Below are 27120 nucleotides of genomic sequence, written 5' to 3' on the forward strand. Positions count from 1 at the left end.
CTTTAGTTTCTTCTTAAGGCTATATATAGCTAGGTTAGCCCTAAAAGAGTTACTACTAGCCTTTTTATAGTAGTAATAGATCTAGTAGTAGGTATAGATAAGTATATCCTTATTACTATGACACTCCTAGTAAGTATAAGTAAAGCAATCCTTGACAGGCCTAATTAATATACTTATAGATAGGTATAACAGGCTAGACTTAATGACCCTAGTACTAGTAAAGGGGTCGAACTCTATATCTATAAAGGTGTTTTCTGCCTCCTTAAGGCTGTCGAAGACGACATAGGCATCGTTAAATCTGGCCTATAATTCGGCCTCTTTGTTATCATTAGAGTCTCTCTTACTTTTACGGACAAACCTACTAGTAGGTGCCCTATATTAAGTATACCTAGTTAGTGTAATAGGCTAGAGTATAGGCTTAGGTAGGTAGAATGTCGGGTCTAGCTATAGCAAGGCCTAGGATGTTAGAGTGGTAGTAATAATAGCTATAATTTTAATAATAACTAATATACCTTCGTTATTATAGTGCTTAGTGCCCTATTATATAGTTATAGGTAGGCTAGTAGGTATATATAGGTATATGGTTACGTCCTTAGTAGTAGCATTAGTAGAGCCAGAGTCCTAGTAGTTCTACTCTAGTTAAGCTATATCTAATTTATAGGATAGGCAGTCGGTAGGCTTAAGCATTAGAATTGCCTAGTATATAATTAGGGGCATTAGTAGCCTCTTCTTATTTACTATATCCTATACCTTAGTAATAGTAAACTTGATTAACGATAGTAAGGTTAGCCTATTATCCTAATCTACTAGCTTGTTAGGGCTATTAGCAGCCAGTTCTTTATACTTATATACCTTATATAGGTTAATTAGTACCTATCTAGTTATACTGACACGTTAGCTATACGTGACCATATAGCTACCTTCTGTTTCGTATACTATATTACCATTAATAGCACAAGGCTAGAATCCTCCCTATAGGTTTAAGGTCTCGTAGTGCCTAGCAAAGAATAGCGCTAGTATAATATAATAGATCTCGGCCTTAGTAGCCTTATATAGGTCAACCGCGACTATAGTGCCAGCGATAATACTAAAGAGTATAGTCTTTATCTTGCTATTGACTCTAATAAAGGCAAATCTAGCCTCTAGGTAGGGGATCTTAGTAGTATCGTCCTTATCTATACTACGGAAGGTCTTATAGTTAGCTATAGTCATTTGCTCTCCCTAGGACTAGTGGCTATTGATAAAGTAGTATATAGCTAGGAGGCGAACTACGTTATACTTACTAGCGCTAATACAGACCATGTTAACGACATTGCCTAGGACTTAGGCTATAGCACCTATATTACTGTCGTAATACCATTTAATAATAGCGTCGTCTGGTAATTATAGGTATAGAGGGCCGAAAGTGTCGTATATACCGGTTTGATCGTTAGTAACGGCTAGAGGAGGTATATGCTATAGGTTATTCTAGGGCATAGCAAGGTCTTTGCCTTTAGAATCAAAGTGTAAGGTCGTATCCTTATAGCGTACTTAGACTAGGCTACCTGTTGTTAGGTTATTCCGAACCTCCTCCTTATTACCTATAGTAGTAGTAAAGCCTATACCGCTCTTAAGGAAGGTATCTATATAGTTAAGGACCTCTTAGATAACTCTGTTATCCGGGCTATTATTCTCGCTTATAGGGCCCAAATATACTTCTTATATAGGTATCGGTATAGGCTATGCCTAGCCGGCTACCCTAGTGCCTATAGCCGATAGTGCTCTCTACTAATTAATAGGCGTAAACGTAATAGTGGTAGTATTAGTTGACTCTGCTACTACCGACTATAGTATAGGTATATCTTGCTAGCTAGCCATAGGCTTATTTTCTTAGGCCGGGCTTATAGCTATAGGGCCTTTCGCGCCTTTAGCAGGCTGTTTGTCGCTTTTCCTAGCCCTGCTTCTCGACTTAGCCATTATAGCTATTATTAGGTAGTTCTAGGTCGACAAAACTTAGCTAAAATTGCTAAAACTTGATAGTTTCATATATATATAATGGAATGAGCAAAAGGGAGTAGGAAAACAAACTCTAAAGCCTCCTTTTGATAGAAATAGCGATATATAGGCTATAGGAGATAGCTATATAGTAGGGGCTAATGGAAAGGCTAGGTTAAAGGGTCTAATGGTTAGAAAAGAAGGTAGTTATTAAAGAAGTTATAGAAGAAGTGGAAGAGGTTTGAAGAGATAGGAAATAGTAGGAAAACTAGGGTTCTTATAATTTAGGGTAGGGCTTTAAAGATAGGATGAAAAGTGCCTAAACAAGAGGGGTATTTAGCCCTATTAACTAGAATAGGTAGGCTATTTAGCCCTGTTAATTGAATAGGTAGCTATTTAATAGGTCAGCCAAGCTAGGTATACAGTTTGATATAGTAGTTAAAGCCCTATCTGTAACGAGTAGTAGAATTAAAGCGAATGTAGTAGGTAAAGGATAGGTTTAAAGGGAGTAGTAATAGGTTTTCTAGTGTTAAACCAGATTCTAAGGTATCCTATTAAAGGTATACACCCCCTAGGCGCTATTTGGCCTCTTTCTAGCCAGAAATGACGCCTTAGCCCTTCTACTTAGGTGGCCGGCCTTGTTTTCTTCTAGGTAGCGGTTAAATCTAATAGCGATTCTTGTATTCCTAGATCAGTTCGCTAGCTATAGCTTTAAGTTCGCTTTTTAGAAGCTACTAGTCGTCCTTTACGTCGAATCTAAGCCAACGGACAAGGTATTCTACCTTTAGGCGCTTCTTTCCATATAGCCGATGGTCGACGATCTTCTTAATCTTCTAGTATTCCTTGCTATTAACTAGAATTAGCTACGGTAGAGGAGCGGTTCTTTTGAACGGATCGAGACCTTATTTAATGTAGTAAAGCTAGGCAACGGATACAACTAGGTAGACTTTCTAGGATTTAGGGAAATCTAACTTGTATACTAGTTTTCCTACCCTCCGTTTAATCCTAAACGGTCCTGCCCTCTAGGCTAACCACTTCCTATTAGGTTTACTAGGTAGGTAATAGCCTTTATATAGGTATAGCTAAACAGTATCCCTAACTTTAAATTTAGTAGGTATATATCTCTAGTCATACCGTAACTTGGCTAATATTATAGCTTAGTCGATCATTTCGCTAGCTTTAGCCTAGTATTACTTATATAGGATTTCTAAAGCTTTCTATCTACTAGATTTAGCAGTCTTCTTACTAAGGATATCTAAGACTAAGTATAGCTTAAACCTATATACTAGCTTATTTAGTAACCTTCTAATGCTAATAACTATAATATACTAGCCTTATAGCATCTGTAGATAAGTGTATAATATTTTATTCGACTACCTTAAGGAGGAAAAAGAGGAAGAATATAAGAGTTATATAGAGGAGCGCCTTTTTAGTATATACGTATATAACCTAGGTAGGGCCCGGTTAGGCTCCGGGTTAGGTCCCAAGCGGGCCCTAACCGCACGCCCTACGAACGACCCACGAACGTCTCGCGAACCAATCATGCACGCTTGGGTAGGTCGAGTAGGTCCGGTCTATTGCCAGGTAGGTCCGGTCCGTTGCCGGGCAAAGCCTGGCATTGTTTAGCCCGGGTGAAGCCCGGGCCTGTAATATACCCCCCTCCTTCCCGGGTCGGTTGCCGGGTAGACCTGCCCTGTGTCACTATGGCAACAAGACCTACACGTGCCGGTGAGTTATATATAGGGCTTGGTCTTTGTTTTGAGTTCTGCCCGTGCCCTCCTGGCCCTACCTCCGAATAGGTATAAATACCCCCTCCCTCTCCCTCCTCCTCCTACTTCTTCCTTCTTTTTAACTAACGCTCCCTCTACCTACTTCCTAACCACCCTCCCTCTATATTGTATCTTTCTTACTACCTATACCTATATTACGCCTATAAGACTTTTTTTTTTCTTTACGTTTATTTAGAATGTTAACTATAGTTAGCTTGCTTAGTAATAGTAGTAATGGTTGCCGCCCTGGTAGTGACGAGAATGAGGACTGTTGTATAAGTTTTTTTTTTCCCTCTGCTATTTTGACTATAGTCGCCTTACATTTATATAAGACCTTAACTAGTTCCCTACTTATAGTATAAGAACCAGAACACTTCCCTTAGCAGGTTTACTATTAAGGGTAACTCCTCTAATAAGGAGTTTAAGTTACTACCTAAGAAGGAGTAGTACTACCTTAACTATATCTGCTGCCTTCTATATAGTAACTAAGTTATATATGTTCCTGGCTATAGCGCCTCCTATATAACCTGCTATACTACCTATGACCCTTATATTTAGGATCTATAGCTCTAGGCTAATAACCCCTATCTATATATAGGCATTAGAAAAATTATATACTACTATAATACTAGCACTACCCTTGCTTCCCCTGCCTACTATAAGACCGCTACCTAGGGTACCTATAAGGCTATCCTAACGCCTAAGTTTTCTACGCTAGTATACTCGTTTACTATAGTCTTAGAGGCCGTATAGGCTAACTATTCCCCTAGCTATACTACCTTCTCCCCTGCCTAGGCTGTAAGTTCCTACCACTCTACTAACAACCTAGGCCTAGTCGCCGCCCCTTACACCCCTACCTACTATAGTAACATTATCTAGGCCGCCGCCACCCCTACCCCTACCTTATATACTATTAGGCAGTTTATACACCATACTATAGTATAGAACGACAATATACTACGCTAGATATAGTATATAAATAAGAATATATTAACTTTGGTCGACACTAATACCGCCCTTGTCGCCTACGTCTTAGGCACGCTATCGCCCGCCTCTTACGCCCGCTTGTACGCCTCCGCGTGCCCTGTACCTGTGCCGATTGACTTTGGCCGCTCTTGTACCTACCGCTCTTCTTTACCTACCGACCGTACGGCGCGCCCGATCTATGACCGTAAGGAGCCTGTTAACATCTCGGAGGAGGAGGAGGAGGAGGAGGAGTTTAAGGAGGAACTCGCGGAGTAAGCGCGTGGTACGTGCTAGTTATTGTGTTTTTGTCATATAATTAGTAGGTCGGCACGTTTATAACGCATCTATACGCGTCTGCCGTCTATTTGCCCTAGGTTCGCCTGTATATACGAAAATTTAAATCGTTTGCTTTTGTGCCCTTCTACGCCTCCTATTTATAAGTGGTCTGTCATTGTAATATACGTCTCCCTACTCCTGCTTAAACACGTCAAGCGCCTTAGTATTTTCTAGATTTTCTAATGGCTCTTAAGTCGGGGTGTTATATAGTATTTTCTAGATTTTCTAATGGCTCTTAAGTCGGGGTGTTATATCCCTTCTATTTTATAAGTATATTATGTCGATTTCCTCTCTTCCTCGCGTTCCTAGCTACGAGGATCGCTTCTACTTTATATTCTTCCTATAATAGTCCTTCCTAGGAAAGTTCTGATACTAGGTCTGGTTAGGAGTCTAATATACGTTATAAGGGTAGTAGGTTAGATATAGCACGTTTAATAAGGTTAATATAAAAGATAAGGTAAAGGCTATAGGGAACATTTAGAGTTACTATTAGTAGCGTTAGTACTATAATCACTTTATACTTAGTATTGACCTAATTAAGCTCATAGCTAGGGTAGTTAGTCTTAATATTATATAAGGATAGCTATACTTTGTCCCTTACCTTGAATCTCTTAGCTAGGTATCAAGAACGATTAGCGTTTTTTATTAGTATTACTATATATATACGATAGCAGCCTAGGTCTATTCTATACCTTCTCTTAGGTAATGTAAGAAGTTAGTAGCTCTTCCTTGTAATGTCGAGGCAGGAGCGTCTAGCAGGTTAGTAAACTATATTAGGCTTATATTATAACTATAGAGAAGGTAGCTTGTACTTGTCCTAGCCACTATTAAGTTATAGTTATTAATCGCGAGCTAGTATATAGGTAGATGTTTAGGCTAGTTGTATTAGGCAAAGGAAACTATAGTCTATAGGATAGTCTATACCTCCTAATTTATACGTTCTATGCCTCCATCTATCTATAGATAGTAGGCTGTTAATAGTAGCTATTCGATTCCGATAGTCTTATAGAGAGTAGTCTAAAACTAGCTAAGCCAGTCCGAACCGTGATTAGTGATAATTTGTGTCGGAAATCCGTAAAACCGCTACTATACGTCCTAGAACCAGAGTATATATGCCTCGGCTCCTATTAAGGATATAGCTTCAAGTTAGATGTACTTCGACAGCCGGTCGGTGATTACTATAAGGTACTAGGGTAAGTTCTCGTCTTATATAGGGAGATCGACTATAAAATCGATAGAAATCTATTTCTAGAAGTGGTTAGCGATAGGTAGGGGCTAGAGGAGTCCTTGTTATAGTTATCGTAAAACCTTGGCCCTTCGATATATATGACAGTTCCTTGTAAATCTCTTTGTATCTAGGGATATAAAGTCCTAATAATAGTTCTATTAGAGCATTTTGAATAACCTGTTCCTCCCTAGGTAGCCTAATAGAGGGGAGTTATAGATACGTTAAAGAATGGCAGTTATAAGTAGCTCTTATATAGGAAGCCAAAGTCTTCCCTGGAACTAAAGGGTACCTTATATATTAAGGGAGCAATCTACAATCTAGGTCTGTGTTACGTTTACCTCCTTCGGAAATTTTCGGGCCCTATCTTAGACGGCTTAGAGTCGGTATATATAATGTTCGTCCTTAGTGACTCCTTTATCCTATAAGGCTGTAAGCTATACGTCCGTAAAAATAGTACTCCCCTTCGGCAGGTAGTATGTTTAAGGTGACGACAAGGTACCGGTTGTATCTATCCGAATAGTAGGAAGGAGTTATACTATATGCTATATATCCTCAGGGTAATCTTGTTTATGGTAGGATAGGGCATTAGGACAGGAAGCTTATAATCCTAGTCGGTAACAAAGTTTAAAGTTAAAGAGGGAGAGTATTTCAGCCTATTAAGCTTGCTATTTGCTAATTAAATAAGACTAAGAGAAATATTTAAGGTTTTTATAGTTAGTCAGGATCCAAAAGAGGGCGGCGACATTATAGAGCTTAGCCGACCAGGTTTTTAGATACGAGATGATCGTAAGCAGTTCCTTATTATAGATCGTATAGTTCCGTTCGGCTAGGGACAGTTTTATAGAATGGTAGGCCATAGGATATAGAACCCTATCTTCTCCCTATTAGGATAAGCACCCTCCTAACGCTATCCCGGAGCAGTCTGCCTTGAGTACTATCTCCCGTTTAGGATCCTATTATACTAGGACAGGTTCCGACGTAAAAGCTATCTTAAGAGTTTCAAAGGCCTCTTATTTCTTAGTCCCCTACCGAAACAGGGTATTCTTACGAGTTAACCATGTCAAGGGTACAGTTAACTCGGAGAAGTTAGGGATAAAGTCTTGGTAGAAGTTTACAAACCCTAAGAAACTCTATACTCTCTAGACCTTACATGGTGCCTCCTACTCGTAGATAGTAGCTAGCTTTTCGGGATCTGGGCAAACCTAAGCCCCTGCCTCTATAATATAGCTAAGGTATTTAACTTCCTTTATAGCGAATATATACTTCTTAAGATCTAGTATAAGTCCTACTTTCTATAGCCTTTAGAGCACGTCCCTTACCTACCTTATATAATCTTTCTTACTACTTAACATATAGACTAAGATATCATTAAGGTATACTATTACAAAGTCTCTAAGTATTAGGCCAAGAGCGTTATTAATATATTATTAGAAAGTTATAGGTATACCTATAAGTCTAAAGGGGTAGATAAGCCACTTAAAGAGGCTAAACCGGGTCCGAAATGCTATCAAATGCTTGTAGCCCTCTACGATCCGGATATAGTAGAAGGCCGCCCGGACGTTAAGCTTTGTAAACCACTTAGCTCCGGCCAGGGAGTAAAGTATCTCCTTAATAAGCGGAAGGGGGTACCGATCTTGCTTTGTAATCTTATTTAGCGCCTAATAATCGATATAGAACCTCTATCCTCCGTCTGCCTTCCTTATTAAGAGGATAGGGGCAGTAGCCGAAGAGGAGCTGGCTTAGATCTATCCCTTATCTAGTAAGTTAACGACTTGCTTTCGGACTTCTAATAAATAATCTCGTAGTATATTATAAAGAGGCCCCTAAGGGAGTTTGGGAATCTTTCTATCTAGGCCTTCCTTTAATTTGATGTAATGGTCGGCTACGCTATGATATAGGGGGAGTCTACTAGCTTTCTCCTTATTAAAGAGGTTAGTAAAGTTATAAAGTTTGTCTGGCAAGGTAACCTCTAACTCTATACTAGGCTTAGGTTAGGTGCCCCCTTTTCCTAGGCTATCTCTATCAAATTAGCGTCTCGATTCTAGGATAGTTATTATCTCCTAGATACTAGTAACTAGGAAGGTATCGGAAGTCTTCTTTTTCTATACCCTCTATATTATGCCTATAAAGACTATACCTATTATTTAGGAGATTCCTATTAGGCCGTAAAGAGATCTTATAGATAAGTAGTCCTAGTTATGTTCCGATTGTAAGAACGCCTATATATATGTCTAGTGTAACTTCCTAGTATTTTATCTATAGGAGGCCTAGTATAACGTTATATATAAGTCCTAGGACTATATAGAACACGGCCTAGCTCTCCTAGCTATCAATGTCTATTGTAACGTAGGCTATCTAAGTGATCTTCTAGTCCGGTTATAGCCTAGTCACGGTCCTAAGGGTACGTACGATAGGTAAACTAATCTACTCGATTCTAAGCTTCTAGTATATTCTCTCGCTAATAACGCTATAGCTAGAATATCTACTATCTACTTAAGCGTTTATAAAGCCGATAGAGTTAAGGAAGATTAGAATAAGAAAGGGAGGTCTATCTATTCTTTTGCTAATCTCTATAAACTCGTCTTCTAGGTAGTTATAGTCTTCCAGCCCCCTTACGAGACTTTGCTTAGGGGCTACTCTTTTCCCTGCTCCCTGTCTTCTTCGTTAGACAGGTCGTCGTCTTCCTTCTAATCCTTAGCCTTTAAGATATTAATATCGGTTCTTGACTAGTTCTACTAAGCCGGCTTTAAAGTAGGGGTAAAGTTACATTTAGCAATAAAGTGACCCTTCTACCTATACTAGATATATACTCTAGCTACCTATCGGGCTGTACGTACTTCTAGACTAACCTATTTCGCCTATAGGGCGTTACCTCTATATTTTCTTGCCCTATTCTTATTAGGTCCCTTCTTCTATAGGTTAGTACGTAATAAGTTAATTCTAGTTATTGGTATATCTCTATCTACGTCCTTCTCTCTCTATAGTTTAGGTGCCGCCTACCGCCCTTATATCTACTAATACTTATTACCAAGTCAAAGAGCCTTAAGATCTATAGCAATCTTATAGTATTTCTTGACTACTATTATATAGTTATTCTAAGGAATTCCTTGTCCGACCGCTATATATTTAAGTTTTAAAGAGAGGCATTATTATAATTTGATCAGGTATAGCTTATCACCCTAAAGGAGGCCGCCTACCTTTGATAGCTTGGCTTTAAACTAAATAATAAAGGCAGTAAACGGTTCATTGTCTCTCTATTATAAGAATTCTAGTTCTAATAAGGCTACCGTCTTTTTATAGGGGTTGGAAAAGATGCTCTTAAGATATTAGAGGAACTAAGTTAGGTCGTACCTAACTTTCAGGCCCGCAGATTCATAGTAGGCCGTAACTCGGGTCTGTACCTAGCGTATAAGGTTTCCCTAGATAAAGACCTATTAGTTATAATTAGAGCCGATGAAATCTCTATTAGCTATAAGGACATATTCCATCATGCTCTTCTATACTACGAAGAGTTCCTTTTTGCTATCGAAAGGTTATCCGGTTGGTAGACGCTTCCGTTACGGCCGTTAAGCTTCAAGGAGCACCCTAGCCGACTTAGGGGCTAGGACAGGTTAGGTTTAGGATGCCTAGAGGGTGTCGATCGTGGCATTCTACTATTCTACTGCTACTTGAAGGGAGCGGACAAGCTCCTATAATTCTGCTAAGCCCGAGGGCCCGTATACTCCCAAATCTGTCATGACTACGTTGTCGATAACTCCCTTAGGGAGTTACTACCGGTACGAAGGTAGTCGAAATGTAATGTGCTAGCCTTATAGCATCTATGGATAAGCGTATAATGTTTTATTTGACTACCTTAAGGAGGAAAAGGAGGAAGAATATAAGAGTTATATAGAGGAGCGCCTTTTTAGTGTATACGTATATGACCTAGGTAGGGCCCGGTTAGGCTCTGGGTTAGGTCCTAAGCAGGCCCTGACCGCGCGCCTTACGAACGACCTACGAACGTCTTACGAACTAATTATACACGCTTAGGTGGGTCGAGTAGGTCTGGTCTGTTGCTAGGTGGGTCTGGTCCGTTGCCGGGCAAAGCCTAGCATTGTTTAGCCTGGGTGAAGCCTGGGCCTGTGATAGTAATTAGTGTGTTGTTAAGGTAATATTATAAGGTAGGAAGGATCTTAACCTATAAGTGGTTAGAATTAGCCGTAAAGTTTATTCTAAGCGCGATTTTTACTATCTAGTTTATCTATTTAGACTAGCCGTCTATCTATAGGTAGTAAGCTATAGAAAATAATAGCTTGGTTCCTAGTAGTAAGAATATTTCCTTCTATAGGTCGGATGTAAACTTAGGGTCGTGATTACTAATAATCTAGGTAGGTATATCCTAGTCGGTAAATATCTAGGTCTTTAGAAGTACGGTTACCTATTCTTTAGCTATATATGTCTATTGACCTACTACTAGTAGCTTCTTCTTGCTAAACTTATATATTACGGTATAGAGCGTATCTACTAGTATGTAGCCTTAGAGTAACTAGAAGGTTCTAATGGTCGGTACCGGCGGCAAGTTAGTAATAAAGTCTATAGCTACTATATAGTATAGTGTTAGCTTATAGTACTATACGAACTTCGAAACTTTCCAAGCCTTCTTACGGAAATGGATAGCTATAAGCTCGTTTATTATCTTGTTTTTGCCAAAATAGTACATATTATTATAAACGATTTAAAGGATTAGGTTAATATAGCTTTCTAGTAGGTAGAGTCTCCTGGTACTATCAAAGTCAATATAGAAAAGTAGCCTATTCGTTAATTCGAACGGTCCTATGGGTAGTTTTGGCCGTCTATATCTCCTAACCTTATCCTAGTCATTTCTAACCAGGTCCTTCTCGCTTTCGTAGAATATATAGTAGATAGGTCCGTACTTACAGTTCTTAGGATAGCTAGCAATAATCCTAGCCCTAAACTCGTCACTAAGTACTGGTTCTATAATAGTCATATCCGCTATAAAGATATCCTTGTCCTAGTGCTTGCTCTAGATATCTCTAAGTTCGTTAGCCGGACTATCCTTAACCTTTAGATCCTCCTATTCCTATATAGGTAATCTTAATAATACGTTAGGTACGACATTTAAAGTTCCTAGGATATAGAAGATATTAAGGTTAAATCCGGACAGGTAATTAGTAGCGTTAACTAGCTTAAGGTTAGCCTTAGCTAGATCTATCGTAATTAGGGATATATACTTTATAATCCCTTTTATAGGAGTATAGTTAATAAGGACATTGACTAGATACCTATTCGATTAGACTATCTTTCTAAGCTTCTTAATTACCTAGACGAGCGTAGTAATCTCTACCTTAGTAGATCTATAGCGTTTTTCCACGTTAGTAGTCGCTTGTAATATAAACAGGATAGGCTATACCTTACTTATAGAAATATCCCTACTAGGAATTTTCTCTCTATCCTAATCGCCCTTAAGTTAGAAGGTAATAACGCTATAGCTATCACGGCAGGCATCTAACTTTAGGAATAGTAGCTTTTCTAGGCAGTAGTGATAGAGGAACTCCTAATTATATAGGTGCTCCTATAATAGTTAGAATGACTCGAGTTCTTCCTTAGTTAGAGTGAATTTAACGGTAGATATAACCGCTTTCTAGGTACGTTTAGCTTTCCTAGGGTTTAATTTTCTTTCCTTCCGGGCTACTACTATTAGTGCTATCTTCCGGGCCTAGAGTGGCCTTACTTTAGCATCAAACTATAGAATGCCTTTTCTAAGCTATCCGGCTATTCTAAGGTAGTGCTCTAAGTTATCGAGAGTATCTAGAAACTTTAGCTTCTTAAAGGTAGCAATACGGTCGTCGGTTTTAGTAATACCTTTGCCATTTACGATATACCTAAGGAGTCTTACGGCTAGGTAACCTATAAAGGATTTGGCTACGCTAATATAGATATAGGCCTTATTAAGGATTTCGTAAATAGTATATAGGTATTTAAGGTATTCTTCCTCTATTTTGCTAAAGATAATAATATCGTTAATATATACCTTAACAAAATAGTGGTATTTAAGGAAAAGTCTATCTATATAGCGTTATATAAATATAAGTATGTTTTTGAAACCTATAAGTACTATATTAGATTTTTCTAAACCGTAGTAGCTTATAACCACTATATAGTTACTATACTCCTTGGTAACTAGTAACTAGTAGAAGAATCCTGAGGTATCTAGTGCTATAAAGAACTTATTACTAACTATAGTAGTTATAATATCGTCCTAGTTAGGCAAGGGGTAAACAGCTGGAATCGTAATTATATTTAGCGGTTATAGGTCGACTATACTTTAGCTCTTCTTAACCTCTACTCCTAGCTTTTTAGTAACCTTCCTTTATATAATAAATACTAGGTACGTAATAAGGGTTAGTTTATCCATAAAAGTAAATCTACTAAATACCTAGAGCTAGTTATAATGCTTATCTAGAGCCTTATAATCTTTAAGCTCTATTAGGTATAGTCTAACTATATAGACTTGCTTTTGCTAACCATTAACTAGGTTAATCCGTATCTTCTAGTTTTCTAGCATTAGTACGATTTTCCTATTATAGTAAAGGTTATATCTATCCAAAAGTTCCTTTACCTTAAGCGTAAACTCGGGATTTACATTAGTAATACTAACGCTATCCTTGCTTTTAATGGCCGGGATGTCGTTAGGTTTCTTAATACCATAAGATAGAGTATAAAAGTTAACTCTATTTAGCAGCTAAAGATCCTAGCTATTGTCACTAGTGTCTTCTTAGTAGTATGCTTACTAGGCCTCTTCTAGCTTTCCCTTTAGCTCCTACTTAATAATTCCTTCCTAGACCTTAGTCTATATATCCTCTATATCGCTCGTATTAACCTAGGCGGTAATGTCCTCCCTATAGTATTCCGAGAGATAGCTAATCTTATCTCCTTTCTAGATGACTATAGGGATATCGGTATTATTTCTAATGATAGCTACTAGGGGTATATACCGATTAACTATAGTATCCTAGACTCTGTCTCGGCTAGCGGTAAAGTAGAAGCACTTACCTTCCAGGACGTTATTAGGTAGTGGTATAAAGTAAGTCTTGACTATCTAGGTAGAGTATATAGAAATAATAGTATACTGGATAGTAGTAACCTTCTAGGAGATAGGCTTAGGGTTCTTCTTTATAACGTCCCTATAGACCTTTATATTTACTAGCGATCTAAAGGTATAGATGCCCTTAATAAAGTCAATCTTAATACTATAAGCCGTTATAAAGTCGGTACCTAGGAGTATTTTTAAAGTAAGTTCGTTAATAATATCGGCTATAATATAGATATATCTGTCGATTAGTATGTTCTTAGCCTCCCCTAGGATATAGAAGTTAAATTCGACTTATTTACTAATCCTAATCTTTAAATTAACTCCCTTAAAGGTATAAGATTTACCCTTAATCTATGAAGGATTCTTTACCTATTAGGTAATCTATATCTGATTAACTAGGTTAGTTAAACTACCTATGTCGAAATAGATATCTATAGTTTGATCTCCTAGGTTAGTTCGAACTAAAATATATAGGTGAGACGTTTTCCTTAGCCGGTAGAAGGGTATTTCTATACTTAGGTTAGCTTCTACTACTTAGCTAGGTTCGAAGGAGAGGAGTACGGTTTCCTATTCCCGTTCCTCGGGCAGTTCTGATAGCATAGTTACTCCTTTTATAAAGTCCTATTCTACCTAGGGAAGGTCTTCCTTCTTTAGCAGTTCTAGTAATCGTAGTTTCTTCCTATGATTCTAGTATAAATGATAATATAGCGCTCCTTAGCTTACGAATGACTATCTATAGAGCCTATAGCTATTGCTGTCTTTCTAGATATAGTCTTCCTTAATAGTACTAAGGAAGTACGCCTCTCTATTACTACTATCTCTATTAGTCTCGGATTTATAGTCGCTAATTAGAAGATAGCTAGTAGCTTCGAGCTCCTTATATTTGGCTTCGGCTTTCTTATCCTTGCTAGATACTACTATGATGTTATAATAGTAATAGGTACTATTCTTGTTAATATACTTCTAGCTATAACGATAGAATTGTCGGAAGTAGGAATTCTATTTATTATATCTACCCTTCTCCTAGGGTCTAATGCCCTAGGGATAGTTACCCTTGCCTTAGTCGTTATAGTCTTTTAGACAAGGCTCCTAGTTATAGCTTTAGTATCGCTCTCCTTATAAAAGATACCTATATTTCTATTCCTCTTTCTACCTATAGTAGTTAGACTGGTACTATTAGCCTTGATTACCCTATCTTGGCTTAGTATATAATTAGTTAGCTTGATCTTTAGAAGCGCTATTACTATTACTACTACTACTACTTAGTCTATTAGAGGTATCTTTAATATTAAATGTAACGGCTTTCTATACCTTTCTTTCGGCCTTAAGCTCTTTAAAGAGTACCTTCTATTTTTTGGTAACCTAAAGAAGGTATTAGTCAAGTATATCCGTTTCCTATAGCTTAGGATAGAGCTTATAGAATACTAGGGTTATTGCTAATTAAAGTCTAGTTAGAAGCTAGTAGTTCGTCTTATCTCCCTAGACTTAGATATAATAGAAAAGGTCTATTGTAAATTTATAGATAGATTTACCTATAATAAGGTTATCCTTAGTATAATTATTCTAAACTAGCTATTAGCCTACCTAATTAAACTAGATACTAAACTATTCCTTAATTCTTTGGAGTTATATCTTTATACTTAAGTAAAGAGTCTCCTTCTTAGTAAGTGATAGTTACTATTCATATTATTATAAAGCTAATCTATAGAATAACACCTATAGGTCGTTCTATGAAAGGAATTCCTTAGAGATATTTCCTCTAACTATATCATAGATATATTTAATCTAAAGGTTAATATCCATATAATAATAGATCTTCTTATAATAAAAGATTAGCTAGCTATTAATAATCTTTTAGTTAATGTTTAGCTAAAGTAAGCCAATATTAGTAATCTTCTATACCTAATTAGTAGCTAGTTATAACGGTATATATATTAGCTATAGCTAAAGGGAACTAATATCTATTAGTTTAATTATAACATTCTATAAAAGTCTAACTATAGCCTATTAAAGTAGTCTCATAATCGTCTCCTTAGTTAAATATAATAGTAAGAAAGGTATATACCCCCTAATTAAGGTATCTCCTATTAGTATTAATATTACTATTAGTAATCCTTCTATTAAATAGGCTATTAGCTAAAAGGTTTAAAAAGACCTTTATTAAGGTTCTTCCCTTTCTAGAAGTTCCCTTAGTATATTAGTTATAATTATAGTTTAGGTAATTCTAATAGGTCTACTTAATACCTAATTACCTTATTAACTTAGACTTACTAGGTTTAGCTTAGGCCTTAATATCTTTAGAAGCTCTAATAGGCTAATAGGTAAAGTTATTCTTTATAAGGCTATTTCTAGTGATATAGCAAATTATTAAACTAGGCTATTAGGACTTAGCATTTTTAAGGTCTTTAAAGGTCCCCTAAGTCAGGATTCCTCCTAAACTTATACTTCTAATATAGTTCTTACTTCTAATAGTAATAATAAAATAAATACCTAATCTAAAAGCTAGAGAAAGCACTTAATAAAGCAATTTACAAGTCCCTTTAGTATATACTTATTAAGATTCTATAATTCTAGGTAATCTTTATTAATTAGGTAGTCATTAAAGTCTTATATATAAGCTAAATACTAGTTAGCCTCCTTAAAGAATATTATTAGCTTAAGGATTTAAAGTTCTATTAGAGTAAGCCTCTAAACCTAACGCTAGTAGGCGTTTCTAATAATAAAGTAATAGGTCTAACGCGCTTATCGTAGTTTAGGCTCGTTCATTAGATCTTAATAGAGTTACTATTACTATCGTATCTAACTATTTAGGCATCTACTTAAGCAAAGGGATATAATCGCTTACCTAGGTAAATGATCTCCTATAGCGTTTAAACACTTACGATTAGTAATAAGATCGTAGATTCGAACTGGTAGTAGGTACCACTTACTATAGCTCGGTAGCTATAATTAGTATAGCTTAGAGAGGCTACAAAGGTATAACATTATAGCGGTATTCGTGCCGTAGGTGGTACTCCTGGACTAACTGTTACGGTCTATAGAAGTAGGTGATAAAAGCGTTAATTGTTCTAAGTGCCAGAGGTACTTAGAGAAGCTGTCTAAATATATGTTAACCCTGGCTTGTTATCCCTGTTGGTAGGTCAGTCAGATCTGACCTACAGACAGCCAAATGCTATAATACTGGGGATCAATTTGATTGTCGCGCTACGCGTAGCAAGCAGACAAATTAATTGGGATCTCAGACCCGAGTCTGCCCGGGAATCATTCCCGGTAGGAGATTCCTGCCTAGCTGGGACTGTCTACAATTATTCAGTGAGTACCAGTGTCATAAGATCCATCCTCTAAATAAATCCTGCGAACGCAGTTCTACTTGCCCTGGTACCGCAAACTTGACGGCCCTGGGGAGACGAGAACACGTCAACATCATTGTGCTTGCTTTCGTTGATGTCGTTGCTCAGCTCGATATGGGCCGTGTGCAACGAATCACTGACTAGCCTGCTCGACGGATCGAAGGAGATTTTGGTGGTGGAGAGGTTGAAGCTGAGTGAGCCTGGTATAACAGTCGTCGCTCTGCTGGGCTAACCTCTTCTACTTACACTTTTGCTAGGCCTCAAATCCTCAATCGGGGAGCCTTATTAATCTGCCATGGCTACATGCTCCATGACTTGCTGACCAAACCACCCTGGCCATATCACAGTGAGCTCTCAGGCAGTGTATGTGCGGGCAATGCTAGCCTAAGGCTGGGGACAAACCAGTGATCATTGACTAAACGAGGGTCTTCCAAGCGTCAACAAACCGGTGAGCTGCCTGTTCTGCTAACGAGATGTAACAGAGACAGCCTTCATACGTTCATCTCTCACGCCACTCGCTATGTTGCATGATGCACATTGCAACCCAGAATTCATAGGAAAGTCTCGTTCCGATGAACCGGATCCAGCGAAGAGAGGTCGCACCTAGGATGAACCGTCTCGTTTGGGATGGTTGGAGAAAACAATCAAAATGCCCATGTAAAACTAGAGGTAAACTTGTTTCGAGGACTTAAAAGGATTCATATAGAATACAAGGCAGATTGACCTGCTGCTATTTGCACGAGTACGTACGTAGGTATGTACATACCTGCATCCAACACAACAACGAACGACTCAGACTTAGCCCATGACCTTGTTGGTCGGGACGTCCAAAGCAAAGCATGAGTTGGTGGGATCAGCAGGTGTTTTCTCACAACCCGGGGCCTGCCCTCGCACCGGTTGGCAAACTACTTACGGAGTACGTGGGTTCAGATCGGTCCCATCTTGCATGACCCCGGCAGCGATGTATTACTATTACTCGCATCTCCATCAAGACCCGCACCATGCCGGCTCGCCGTTAGCCACCAGGGATTCTTCGGCTTGCGGTACGGCCCGTGCGACAGCAGAAAAAACGTCACCTTCTCCACCGATCACTGCGAAATCTTCCAAGTCCCGAGTCGATAACTAGTTTTCGAGCAAACGTGGGTTGGTTTCATATAACCAGGGTACCAGGGCATGGCAGAACGGTTGCTCATTACCAAGAGCCTCCCTGGAAGCACCATAGCACCGAGACCGGCGGCCACGGGGAGGTCAACTGTCCTTGAAATAATCATACCTGAAGAGGTGCACACCTTTGCAAGCAGGTCACTTAAGTGGGTTACTAGTCCTCGACAATGGAGGCCGATCGTTTGACCGAGAAAAAGAGAAACATTCGTGGCTTCGAGGATGGAAAACATATCCTTGCAGAGACTGACCATGGGGGTGCTCTCCATGTCAATCATCCACAACGCATTTGGAAGAAATAAGAGGAGAGGCGTGTGTACAAAGGAGTGGGTGGGGATACGTCACTCAGCCATCGGTTGTTGACTTATAATTATATTCATATACATATTCGTATATCTAGATATCTACTCGAGGTTTTTCAGAAGGGTATCATCCAGCTCCAGGTCCTCGTACGCTCTGTTGTTACTCCCCGCCGACGCGCTCGGGATATGCCGTGTGCTCCTGCCCGGCTCCCAACGTTCCCACAGTTTGCCCTCTGCTTGTTCAACCACCACCGTGGTGACCATGTCCATCTGGATCGCCAACCCGTCTTCCCTCCCCGCCAGCTCGGCCCCGTCATGGCCCGCCCCCCTCCTCCGTCCTTCCCCCCCTTGCCCTGCCCCACCACCACAACCATTGTTACCGCCATGACTACCACCGCCAACGCCGCCAATGCCACCGCCGCCGCCAAATCCAAACAGCGGCCGCCAGCCCATCCGTCTCTTCACCAGACCACCCAGCTTCCCCGCCTCGCCTTCGGCCTCCCCGTGACGGGCGCCGCCACCGGCGCCACCGGCCGGTCGACGGTGGCCCCCGCCGCCCTCGACCCAGACCATGTTCCCCCAGCGGCGGCCGTGCGGGGTGCGCATGAAGGTGAAGGTGTCGAGGCCGGAGTCCTCGGCGTCGACGTCGGCGCCGAAGAGCAGCCGGTGGCGGGTGACGCCCCAGAGGAGCACGTCCAGCCAGCCGTTGCTGGTGATGAGGGCGCCGGCGGTGTAGAAGTAGGCCGGCGGCACGTCCACGCCCGCCATGCTGGCGATGCGGCCCAGCGCCAGCGGCGCCGTGCACACAATGTAGATGAGCGGGTACAGCAGGAAGACCTTGGGGTGTCCGGCCCCGCCTTCGCCCCCGCCCCCGCTGCTCCCGCCCCGGCCGACCCCGTCGGCCACTTCTTCTCGGCCGTGTTCGCTGCCACCCCCTCCTCCTCCTCCTCCGAAGGCGCCCGGGTCGACGCCAGGGAGGATTTGCTCGGCGGCGGTGGTGGCGGTGATGTCGTCGGAATTGTGGATGTTAGTCCTTGATTCGGTCGGACCTGGCCCCTTTCCCGCACGTGCTGCCGAGTGCAGTTTATCGCTCCGCTGGGCGCGGCGCCGCTTGTTGTTCAGAGATAGAAAGATGAGGGTGTAGAGGATGCCGGTGATGGCGAGAGCGATGAAGATCCAGAGATAGTGGAGGAGTAGGCGTAACATTTCGTAGCGGATATTGATCCAGCACTGCAGAGAAGAAGGTGTGAGCGGCTCGGACACCCCTTGAGAGACGACAGTCTGTGTGTGTATGTGTGTGTGTGTGTGAGAGAGAGAGAGAGAGAGGTAGTAAAAAAGACGTACCCACGCGGTCGCCCGGACGAAGAGACCGCCTTCTTCCTTGCCGTTTTTGGTGACGGCAATGCCAATTATGATGAGGAGATAGTTAAAGACCCACAAGAAGACAACGATGCCGTAGACGGCCGGCTGGGGGGGCGTGTAGTTCCAGACAACGGCCAGGTACGTGTGGACGGCGATGGCGGTGATGAAGAAGCTCGACGCCAGGTCGCCAACCTGGATAAGGAAGGCCTGGGCCCAGCACGTCGCCGTCCGGACGTGGATGCCGCCGCGGCCCAGCCATACGGCGTTGAGCAGGAAGGACGCAGCTTGGTGGATATCGGCAAGGAGGAGGTTGTATATGAGGACCAAGAACTGGTTCGGGCGTCTCCGTTTCCGGGCGAGGGCGAGCGCTGCTTGCTGGTGTTTGGCGCTCTCGCCCATGTAGAGGCCCTCGGCAAGCCCCAGGGACAGGTCGGGCGGAGCCGCCGGACCGGCGGCGGCATGGCGCGATCGCCTCGAGGTCCGGAGATGCCATCGCACGAGCTTGACGGTTAGATAGACCAGGACCACTAGGGAAGACACGAAAGAGAGGCACGACATGACGGCGAGCGCCGTCAGTCCCCGGCGAAACACGGGCGGGAGCGGGTCAAGGTCGTCGCTCACGCTGTCCAGAGAAGGGCGACCGTCGTCTGCCATCATGTACGCGCGCGGACAGGAGCTGCTCGGCAGGCTCCCGTCGCCCTCATCCTGGGACGCTGGTGCTCTGATGAAAGCCAGAGATCCCGCAGGGAAAGGGAAAACGATCAAAAACAGGTCGACCTATTTTTTATTTTATTTTTTTTTTCGTCCCTCGGGAGCGCGGGGGAAGGGCGTCGCTTAAGATCACGATCGACCAAACATCCAAAGTCCAAGAAGGGGGGGGGGGGTGGGTAAGATCTGGGGAAGTCCAAGGGCCTGTATCAGTGTTTTTAGAGCTTCTAGAAGCAGCAGTGCACGCGATAAGGATGCATGTAACCCGCCAACAAAGCACGCGTCCGTTGCGTCAACTCCCAGCCCGAAAAATAGTGTATGTAATCCGTACTGTACGTCGGTGGCGGGAGTTTAGCAGTCATGCGGCGGGTCGAGCATGGATGTGCCCCTTTTTCGAAATGCTGACCCGTCTCCGAACAGCCCTCTCTGTGTGTGAAACCTGAGGGAGCGCCGCCTCGACGAGTCGGAAGCGCTGGGTCCATGGAAATCTGTTATATGCCCATACCGTGCAAGGAAATGGCTTAGTGAGCGTCAGCCGGTCTGTGTAGTGCGTTGCTCGGACCCTGACGGTGCATCGGGGAGATCGGAGAAGATGATTTGTTGGAAGTCTAGCCTTGGCGCATCATAAGGGCAATCTGTGCGGAGTGTTGCAGCGAGAGGGAAGCAAGGGTCTGGAGCATGCAGGGATTTTTAGGCGGAATAAGCAGGGGCCGGAGCGAAGGACCAGGGCAGGAACGCGATCGAACAGACTCGACTGTGGTATGTACATACAATAGTGGAAACATTGCACGTTGTAGATTTATCAGTGCACATCATGAGTCTACTACCAAGTCTCTTGGTGTATGTACGTCGAAGGCACGCAGTACGGAGTACATCCACAAAGAGTACGGATTATAGAGTTTGGATCGCTCCGTATTCGTAAGGTTCACAGTAGGTATTGCGTACGTACATAGTACTATGTAGGTAGTTTCATGAGGGGCCGAAGGACCTGGGGGGCCCCAGACCCCAACCTATTGTACGTCCGTATACGGTAATCCGTCACCCGTACAGAACAGAGGATCCACAACACGAGATTAACCATGACAGCCTTGTGAATCGCTGTACCAAATACCTCGATGCTTGCGAGAGCTCGGCTCGACACTCAGCAGGGGATCCAAACCAAGGAGGGCCAAGTACTCCGTAAAGTTTCGGAAAGCCAACGCGCGAACAACGAAGTGCTTAATCTTGCTGACACTTTTCCATTCAAGTCGCAAAAATATACGGATTATTCCCTACAGGAGGGTAATGTACGCCGGCAGTTTTCGTAGTGGAAGCTCGCTTGGTAATGCACAATTGGAGTGCCCGGAGGATGCCGAAATGCCGAAACCTCGCAACCCAAGTTGTATAATCAGCCACTTCCGATTGTGCAGCAGGGATGGATGGCTTCTCGAATTCGGATCCTACTACTCCGTAGCGTGGACCAGCAGTAGCGTGATTTGTGTTAGGCCAAGAGCAATACTCGGCTCCTCTGGGCTTGTTGAGCACGTGATCTATCACGTGAAATATAACGTGATCCAAGCTTCGTTCTCCATAACCCGCTCCTTCTGACGGCCAATAGAATGCGGATCAAATGGTGCAATCCGCGCTAGTCCTAAAGTGGCATTGGGTTGAAAAGCAATTCCTCACGGCGTTGACGACATTAATCTCTCCTCCTCTCATTCTCCTCTCATACCCTTGAATCACCGACTGTCGTCGTTGACCATCGCATTTTCTCGAGTTCTTTTTTGTGGTGTTGCGCGGGCAGTTTCTCTCGAAATCCGGATGCCGGCCGGGTCGTCCAACGTCGAGTCCACGCAAGTGGTCCCTATTACCGTTTTTGGAGGAGAAGCAGAGTCCCGCCAGACACCATAGCGTGACAATTCGCAGCGGCGACTGCATCTTGCTGTGGTCGATTGTGGTCGATGGACGCTGTGCAAAAGGAAAGTAGCCATCTCATTCTGTTTGCTGTCTCACATTACACACTGCAGTTCTTTCATGATACCTCTCATACCCTTCATTACCAGATCCCGCTTCCCGAAAATAACCCAGACTCCGCTGGCGAAGTCGCCTGCTTCCCGTTTTTCTCTTGTCAAACCTCCGAGACCACACACCGTCTCGCCTCTCTCATCACGACTTCTTCCCATATGTGGAGTAGTACCCGCAGTTCTTGATATGGCTCTTCTTGCCTGTCTCGGGATCGAAGATATGGCACCCCCCTCTGGCAACGTTTGGCGGGGTGTACAAGTGCAGGGAGACAGCGAAGTCGCTGCCCTGGTTCGTAACCCGGTGCACGCCCAGCTCGTCTGCCATGTATGCCACCTCATTCTCCTTATGAACCCGTTCTGAGATGACGCGCATCGGCTTCTCTTCATCCCCCTTGGGGAATTCATATCTGGTTTCCGTCAGATTTCCACGCAAAATCTTCATCAGACAATGCGCATTTCCGTGGTCGTGGATTGGGCTCCCCTTGCCAGGAGTCCAGACGAGGACGAGCTGTTTTGGTCAGTCAGGGGCAAAGTAAACAAAAAAGGGTCGACCCGGGCCAGGCCGCCGTTTCTACTCCAGACCTACCAGGTTGCTCTTGCCGTTTCCTTCGTCGACCAAGTTCCTCGTGTATCCACGGCTCTCATCGCCCATGGCGAACTTGGACCATTCTCTCGGATCCGAGTCATACTCCCGCATCAATCGGGTGAGGTGGCCGACATCGACATCGTCCGAAGTGAGGCCCGAGCTGGGTCCCAAGGCCTCCTTCAATGCCAGTACGAGGTCGTCAAACCGGTTGGTGTCGACAGTGCCGCGGCAGGCGAACGCCACAGGTTCGCTCGTCGACACGGACTTCTTGATGAGACCAACCGCCATGTTCATGGTACCTCAGGCTATTGATGGAGCAATGGTGGGAGAGAAAGACGTTGGTTGTTGGGACGCCAATGATTTCCGGGATCGGTGGGTCCAAGCTCAGGTTCTGTGGGTCGATGGCCGCCGATGAATGCCGAAGCGTTGGTTACGGACTGCTGCTATCGATGTCGTGATGCCTCCCAAGTGGCTGTTCTGTGGAGGATAGAGGTGGCTATTGAGATGGAATGCTGAAGAGATGGGGGTGCGTGGAGGAGCTTGAGGGCTGGAGACTGGCGGTGTCGGAAGAGGATTCTCGACTAAGCCTTTCCGATGGTGTTCGCACGCACACGAGGTCATCCGGAGCTACGGCGCTGCCCGCACCGATCTTGGTGGGTCCCGTCACCTGCACCGCAACCATGTGACCTAGCGAAAGCCCTGGAAGTCAGACAACGGGGAGTCGATACGCGGATTGGCGTGAATAACGGAAACTGCAAATCTTGCAGAACCAGCAGCTGGCGTGTTGCACGATGCAGCGAGGATTTTTCTCGGCACCTTGGCTGCAGTGGTTCAGCATCGCCAGAATAGGCACTCCTAGTAACTGATGCATCAATTGAGGACATGGCTTGGTTACCCAGTTCCAGAAGAGCGACACTCGTGGTGGTTGTTATGGAATTCACCTAGCTACCTTTCAAGTCAAAAAATTAGGTACATGCACCCGGCGTTTTCGACCAGGTGTAGCAGTTTCATAGGCTTCGCCGCGCTCCTGCGATGCTCGCAATCTGCCCAGCCATCCGGGACTTGCTGAGTTCAATGCCATTTACGAATCGTGCGTATCGTAGGCGTTCCAATCTCGAACTGAGAAATGAAGCAGTAACCGGGAAGGAATGATGTGCAGGCATTCTGTACAACAGCGAGGATCCTCCGAGCAGGGAATCCAACATTGGAGAGGAAGAGAGATAAGCATTCGAAGTGGCGTGGATGTATGTACATACCTCGCGGGCTGACGAGGCACCGACGTGATCTTGGGCACATGTTTACGCCTGGTCTGCATCGCCAAAAAAAGCATGCTCGTCAATCCAGCAAGCCCCTGCTCGTAGTGTAGTGTAGTAGTGTATCCAGCGCTCGCCTTGCGAATAAAATTTCTCCCATCTAAGTGTAAGTGTATCCTTATCATCGTTGCGATCGCCAAGCCACTCTTCTCTCGGGAATGCACATCATCGCCTGTTCTCCAGTTCCAGTCCCCCATCCTCATCATCCCCCATCACCTCCTCCGTCCCATCCAATATGGCTCCTTGTCTTTGACCTTGCCCCTGCCCCTGCCCCTGTCCCTGCCTCTGCCCCTGCCTCTGCCCTTGCTCTCGCCCAAACCCGTTGTTGCTTCTCGCCCCCTGGCTCGCGGCGTCGTCGTCCCGCTCTCCTTCCCAGGAATCCCTCAACCTCACCCTCCCCCCGCTCACCCTCCCGACCGCATCCGACACCCAGCCGGCCGCAGCCTTGATCAGCTCCCACACGCGTTCCTCCTGGGGCAACTCATCCTCCGCCCGCCGCCGCCGCCGCATCCGCGGTGACGCCGGTCCGGCCGAATCGCCGTCTCGCGAGTGTTGCTGCTGCTGGTGGTGGTGGTGGTGGTGCTGTTGTTCCTCGGCCGCCTCGGCCTTGAACTGGTACTTGAGGCAGTCCTTGACCGTGATGAGCCCCGCCAGCCGGCCGCGGTGCTCGATGAGGATGACGCGCGGGCCGATCTTGCGGAAGAGCTCCATCACGGTCTCGAGGGGGAGGCGCGGGTGGGCGGTCAGCGGGGTGGTGTCGACGTAAGGGGTGAAGTCGAGTGTGGTAGAGGCGGAGGTGGCGTAGTCTAGAGGAGAAGCTGGTTGTTGTGGGCCGGTCGGCGTGACTGGGGTGATGACGGGGTTGGTTGTTGTCGTCGTCGTCGTCGTCGAGGAATGAGAGGGCACGGCAAAGGTACATTTCGCGAGCGGGCTGAGGTTGCGCTCGCGTTTTGCGCGGTCGACAGCGTAGCGAAGCTCGGTGCGGCCGATGTAGCCGAGGAGGATTTTAGAGGTTTCGTCTTGGATGATGGGGAAGCCTTGGTAGTTGTCTCTGGTGAGGAGGCGCTCCACGGCCTTGAGGGTCATACCGGTAGAGGGTATCGACACCACGTCGGAGATCATGGCCTGCGAAACGGGCACGCCAAAGTTGTGCTCCTCTTTGTTGTCGAGGTAAGGGAAGCCGCTGAACCAGATCATGCGGTCGGCGATGCCGCCCTTGCCAAACAGCTCGCTGACGGCCTTGGTGACGCCAACGACAATCATGGTAGGGAGGATGTAGGTGAGCGCTCCGGTCAGTTCAAACATGATGACGACGACGGAGACTGTGATGTGCATAATCCCGCTGAGGGCCGCAGCAGCGCCGAGAAAGGCGTACGTCCCGGGTGTGATACAAGGAACATCGGGCTCGCAGGAAGAAAAGAAGACGCTCTTTGGGCTCGCCTCATGCAGCGCTTGCACAATGATTCCAACGGTCCGCCCAAAGGAGGCGCCGATGGCCATCGAGGGAACAAAGATGCCGGCCGGGACTTTGCAGCCGTAAGAGATGATGACGAAAAATACCCTGATGATGGTAGCCAAGATGAGGGAGACGACGTTCCCGAGGCGACGCTCGGGGTCGCACAGCCCGTGGTAGTCTTGGGCACCCTCGCATTCCCGGAAGAGGACCTTCATGCTCTCTGTCATTTCCATCCTGAGGAAGGCGTTGGGGTAGCAGACAATAGCGGTGGCAACGGCCAGCAGGGTCGCCTCGAGCACGGCGTAATTGGCCAGGTACTTCTTGCGGAAGGCCTGGACTCTCAAATTCCATTTGATCACAAATGCACCGTAGAGACCGCCAAAGACACCGATGATGATGTAGAAGAGCACTTCGAAGAAGTGCCACGACCGGTCATACTTGACCTGAAACATGACGAGCTGGCCGGTCCGGAAGGGATTCATGGCGGCTAGGACAGCCGTGGCAACCAGGGCGCAGAAGTAGCTACGCCACATCGTCTTGAGGGGGAAGTAGTTCGACATCTCCTCGAGCGAGAAGAGGACTCCGCCGATGGGACTGCCGAAGGCGACGGCCACGCCCGCGGCAGCGCAAGCACTCAGCACCTCGCGGGTCTTGGACGCGTTCCGGCGGTACTTGGCAAAGAGGCGAGAAATGACGTTTCCGGTGCAGACGGCGTAGTGGACGCTGGGGCCTTCCTTTCCGACGGAGAGACCAGACCCGATGGCCAGGGGCAAGGCCAGAGACTTGATAACCAAGGTCCAAAAGCCAAGAAAGCCCTTCATGACGAAGCCGGCGATGATGCACTTGATCTCGGAGATGCCCGAGCCGGCGGCATACGGCGCATACGACTTGACGAGACTGGCAGCGGTGAGGGCAAATAGGGTCTATGAGAGAAAAGTTAGGTGTGTCGTGTCCGGATCATGATGGGAACACCGGGGGAAACCGACCGCAAAGACGATGTACATTAGATAGTTGATGGGCTCGAAGCCGGCCCACCGATGCCAGTCGGCGCAGCCTTGAGCGTGTGAACGTTAGCATTCCTCGTTCACATCACTCATCTCCCAATCTCCCAGCGAAACTCGGCCGGGGCAGGGGACGCCGTACCGTTCTCCTCGCCCCAGCAGCAGAAGTCCTCGTTGAGGTAGAATTTGGTGGTGCAGTAGCCAAGCTTGATGTCAGCCAGCCATTCGGTGATGATGTTGAGGAAGGCAGCGTTCAGCCCGATCGCGGCACCTATTATGGTGACGACAATCCATCCCTGGGCCGCGTCGTAGGCTTCCCATATCTTCTGCCTCCAGCCGGAGCGGCCGGGCCCGTAGAGACCGGCCTGCCGTTTCCTCCGCGCCTTCCTGCGCAGCTGCTCCCGCGCGGCATCCTGAACCCAGTCTTTGGTCGTATCGCATTAGCCGGTCGGTCGGAGCTGGGGAGGGGGGAAGGGGGGCAAAAGCGGCAGTCAGAGGCCGGGCATACCGAT

At 44.9% G+C, this 27120-nt stretch overlaps 5 protein-coding genes across 5 annotated transcripts; all 5 read right to left on the bottom strand.

The window, feature by feature from the left end:
• Positions 1–12037: 12037 nt before the first annotated feature.
• Positions 12038–12334, bottom strand: MYCTH_2054232 (uncharacterized protein; the record flags this gene model as incomplete). The annotated part of the gene is made up of 1 exon (XM_003660284.1): positions 12038–12334. A coding segment is annotated over one exon (297 nt), but the record flags the coding sequence as incomplete, so codon positions are not given.
• A 5910-nt stretch (positions 12335–18244) lies between these two features.
• On the bottom strand, positions 18245–20397 carry MYCTH_2298514 (uncharacterized protein). The gene is made up of 3 exons (XM_003660285.1): positions 20163–20397; positions 19524–20042; positions 18245–19409 (listed from the first exon to the last, which is right to left on the bottom strand). Exons 1-3 carry the CDS (start codon positions 20196–20198, stop codon positions 18282–18284), a joined length of 1683 nt encoding a protein of 560 aa, XP_003660333.1. The 5' UTR covers positions 20199–20397; the 3' UTR covers positions 18245–18281.
• A 1909-nt stretch (positions 20398–22306) lies between these two features.
• On the bottom strand, positions 22307–23293 carry MYCTH_2298517 (uncharacterized protein). The gene is made up of 2 exons (XM_003660286.1): positions 22839–23293; positions 22307–22760 (listed from the first exon to the last, which is right to left on the bottom strand). The coding sequence occupies exons 1-2, from the start codon at positions 23124–23126 to the stop codon at positions 22395–22397; spliced, it is 654 nt and encodes a 217-aa protein (XP_003660334.1). The 5' UTR covers positions 23127–23293; the 3' UTR covers positions 22307–22394.
• MYCTH_2298519 (uncharacterized protein) lies at positions 23294–23896 on the bottom strand. Its single transcript, XM_003660287.1, has one exon. It carries the CDS (start codon positions 23518–23520, stop codon positions 23335–23337), a length of 186 nt encoding a protein of 61 aa, XP_003660335.1. The 5' UTR covers positions 23521–23896; the 3' UTR covers positions 23294–23334.
• A 329-nt stretch (positions 23897–24225) lies between these two features.
• MYCTH_2298521 (uncharacterized protein) lies at positions 24226–26873 on the bottom strand. Its single transcript, XM_003660288.1, has 2 exons — positions 26594–26873; positions 24226–26530 (listed from the first exon to the last, which is right to left on the bottom strand). The coding sequence occupies exons 1-2, from the start codon at positions 26609–26611 to the stop codon at positions 24317–24319; spliced, it is 2232 nt and encodes a 743-aa protein (XP_003660336.1). The 5' UTR covers positions 26612–26873; the 3' UTR covers positions 24226–24316.
• Positions 26874–27120: the final 247 nt, after the last annotated feature.

Source organism: Thermothelomyces thermophilus, chromosome 1 (assembly GCF_000226095.1).
Source record: "Thermothelomyces thermophilus ATCC 42464 chromosome 1, complete sequence".
Classification (NCBI taxonomy): domain Eukaryota; kingdom Fungi; phylum Ascomycota; class Sordariomycetes; order Sordariales; family Chaetomiaceae; genus Thermothelomyces; species Thermothelomyces thermophilus.